The following is a 3,339-nucleotide window of genomic DNA, read 5'->3' on the forward strand; positions in this document are numbered from 1 at the left end:
CTTACAAAAGAAAAGACAATCGTGATTATTTCTATGATGGTAAGCGCTATGACAACGGACGCAGTAATATCGGGCACCAAGAAACGCTTTGATATCGAGTATCCCATAAAAGTGACAATCGTGATATAGCACAAAGATCGTGTCTTTGTAACGACTGTCTGCACTGTAGTATTTCCAAGACCCTTGACTGTAATAGAGGAGATTGATGGATACTTTTAAATAATTTTCAAAAATTGCAACATCGCTAAAGCTGACCGCTTTATCAAGCGGCAGATTCAAAGCTTTATGTAGTTGGATCGCTCTCTCCTGTATTACATGATCATTGGCATTGTTACCTTTATCCAGAAGTTTACAGACGCTAGCGGCCAAACACAGGTTATTACCTACGCGTCTGAAGTCATAGAGATATCTCTTTCTTTTATCTATTATTAAACTTTGGGGCAGGCGCTGTAAACTACGCCCAGTCAAACCAGACCCTGCCCTGTTTTTAAAAATACTGATCACAAATCTTAAGCCTGTGGATAATAAGAATTCAGCGTTACTTTGAAGCGTGTTTGTAATCTGATTCAAAAAACTGGCAGCGTCTAATGTTTCTTGCGGCTTACGATGCGAATAGATGGCATTGTGTAACCCACCCCCCTCCAATCTAAGCTGAACGCGGTCGGCCGGATCCACGCCCGCAAGGACACCATCGAGCATGGCCTGTATAGCCGTATGAATGGCTCGAACCCCCTCTACAAATGATGTAACCCTGTCCAAATTAACAAACCGATAGTGATTGTGGTACTCAACGGCTCTGAAATTCGGTCGTTGTCGTTCATAACTGTTAATTGCCTCTAAGTATACATGTTGCCGACCTTCGTCATTACCGGGTGACTCAACACGGCCTGCATCATCATATATGGGGCTTGCATCGCGCTCAATATTGTCAGCCTGTGATTCGTCATTCGGTAATGCATGGGGTGGGGATTGATCTAAATCTACACGCCTCGCACTGTGCTGACCGCCTACCACATGTTCCCTGTGCCGCTTGCGTTTTCTCAATTGGCCACCTACCGCATGTTCCCTGTGCCGCTTGCGCTTTCTCGATCTGATTAATGTTGTTACAGCCTGTTTCACCTTTGCGCGTCGGAATAACTGTGAGATCTTGTATGTTAAACAAGGTTTAATTCGTGGTTTTTTTTTACAGTCATTTAAATTTAAAACACGTTTCAAACCATTGCCTAGCATGCCTAGTCACGGATCAGTTTCATTTATTTCTGCAAAATGATGTATGTTGGCTTTAATAAATTCAGTGGTCTTAACCGACCGATCTATGTATTTTGACATGACATTCATATACGTCTCAACAACTTCTTTAACAATGTCTTGTTTACATTTACTACCGTGGCACACACCTTTAATGTGTTTTAACAAGTATCCGGCTTTTACGCCCATGTTCTCAACATCTTCCCGTATCTTACCCAACAGCGCGTAAAATTGTATTTCAGCGTCTTGGCCTAATTGTTCTGAATTTTGACATTCATCAACTATGTCGGGCGCTAGCCCTCGCGCCGGTACACAAGCATCAGCCGATGCGTGTACCAGGGCTGTCGTTGTAAAAATATTGGGCATTGATGTTACACAATCAACCGTTGTAGTATCACCAGGTATTCCTGCAACGGCTGATAATACTTCATCAGAACTATTCTGCGGATCTTGTGTCGTTGACTCTACACAGTTTGTAATAAGCTCTTGCCCATTTATGTCATCAATATCTGATATCACAGGATTACCGGCTATGTGTCTTGTTTCTGTTTCAGAGCAATCCTGTGTATCGGTAATAGTGATGACATCGGATTGCGACAATTGCTTAACATTACTTCTTGAGTCAATATTTGATAACAAACCAATGCCTGCTATGTGTCTTGTTTCTGTTTCAGAACAAACCTGTGTATCTGGAATTGTGATTACAGCGGATTGCGACAATTGCTTAACATTACTTCTTGAGAGACGCGATGCCCTCTTAACCTTTACAGTCTTTGTATTACCAGCGACATCCCGGTCTGCAGTGTTAAACGCTGTGTGTTTTGATGTTACAGCAACATCATTACTTACGCATGATACAGTTTGTAACGCGATCCTTCTCCGTTGCGGCTTATCATTTTCGGAATATGACAATTTTCTTTTCAGATCTGTAAATGTTGAATTATGACTTCTCTCATTCGTTCTTGGTCGAGCTGGCTTTCGTTTGTTCGGGACGATACAGCCGTTATGCACAGCCATAACTGATGACCTAGCAACGTCCTTATGTACAATTGCCGGCGTTACGAATTGATGGTTCTCCGCTTCAGCGGCGGTTGTGCGTTTTGATATTTTCCCGCTTGTACTAGGTCTGTGTATCTGCGCGCATGTATCACTGACTGTTGGTATCAAAGGAGCATAGCGTCTTGCTACAGCATCATCTGTAATACATATATTATAAAATAAATATAAACGACTCTGCATGTAAATCAGTATTTAAATCACCGCATAACAATATACCATATAACAGTGTTTGATTACACACCTGCTGCTGCGAATTGATGGCTTTCCGTTTCAGCGGCGGTTGTGCGTTTTGATATTTTCCCGCTTGTACTAAGACGGGGTATTTGCGCTACTGTATCACATCCTGATGGTATCGTCGGCGCATAACGCATTGCTACAGCGTCATCTGTAATACATATATTATAAAATAAATATAAACAACGCTGCCTGAAAATCAGCATTTAAATCAACGCATAACAATATACCATATAACAGTGCTTGATTACACACCTGCTTTATATTCGAATGTTTTAGCACGACCCCCTGTCGCGTGTGGGAAAAACGGTTGCTCATCAACAACATTGCTGTTCTGTATAGATGTGTTGTGACAATAATCAGGTTTGTTCAATATATCCCGTAGAATAACATCAGCCGTCGCATCATCCATTTTTGTGGCATCTTTAGCCGGTGAAAAATGAAAAATAAAAATAAAAAAAATAAAAAATATTACATACGGTATAAAATTAGAATAACATGAAAAAGCGATTCATTACTGAGAATATAAAGTGTGTACAGTTGACAACAAATCAGCACAACTGTACAAGGTTTATTTTTAATTCTTTAGCCGTGGAAAAATAAAAAATAAAATGAAAAATAAATAAAGATATCATGTTACTCACAATCTGGCGCCAATTCCAAAATATTATTAAAATCCGGTATAGCGCTGAAGTCTAAGCCAAAGGGACTATCAACAGACAAATCGAGATTCTCTGTATTTGTGATTACTGTCAAATCGTGGGAAATAAAAATGAGAAAATAATAATTATTTAATAA

The 3,339-nt window shown here is 40.2% G+C and overlaps 1 protein-coding gene across 1 annotated transcript; it reads right to left on the reverse strand.

The window, feature by feature from the left end:
• Positions 1 to 705: 705 nt before the first annotated feature.
• Positions 706 to 3,027, reverse strand: LOC134928602 (uncharacterized). Its single transcript, XM_063924514.1, has 3 exons — positions 2,797 to 3,027; positions 2,549 to 2,692; positions 706 to 2,444 (listed from the first exon to the last, which is right to left on the reverse strand). The coding sequence occupies exons 1-3, from the start codon at positions 2,951 to 2,953 to the stop codon at positions 1,237 to 1,239; spliced, it is 1,509 nt and encodes a 502-aa protein (XP_063780584.1). The 5' UTR covers positions 2,954 to 3,027; the 3' UTR covers positions 706 to 1,236.
• Positions 3,028 to 3,339: the final 312 nt, after the last annotated feature.

Source organism: Pseudophryne corroboree, chromosome 5, assembly GCF_028390025.1.
Source record: "Pseudophryne corroboree isolate aPseCor3 chromosome 5, aPseCor3.hap2, whole genome shotgun sequence".
Taxonomy (NCBI): domain Eukaryota; kingdom Metazoa; phylum Chordata; class Amphibia; order Anura; family Myobatrachidae; genus Pseudophryne; species Pseudophryne corroboree.

What these genes read in the sequence shown, in the direction of transcription:
- LOC134928602 (XM_063924514.1), bottom strand. Translation starts at nt 2,953, where the DNA reads ATGGATGATGCGACGGCTGATGTTATTCTACGGGATATATTGAACAAA. An exon ending in AACATTCGAATATAAAGCAG is followed by an intron (nt 2,693 to 2,796) that starts GTGTGTAATCAA and finishes TATGTATTACAG; the next exon opens with ATGACGCTGTAGCAATGCGT. An exon ending in CCATCAATTCGCAGCAGCAG is followed by an intron (nt 2,445 to 2,548) that starts GTGTGTAATCAA and finishes TATGTATTACAG; the next exon opens with ATGATGCTGTAGCAAGACGC.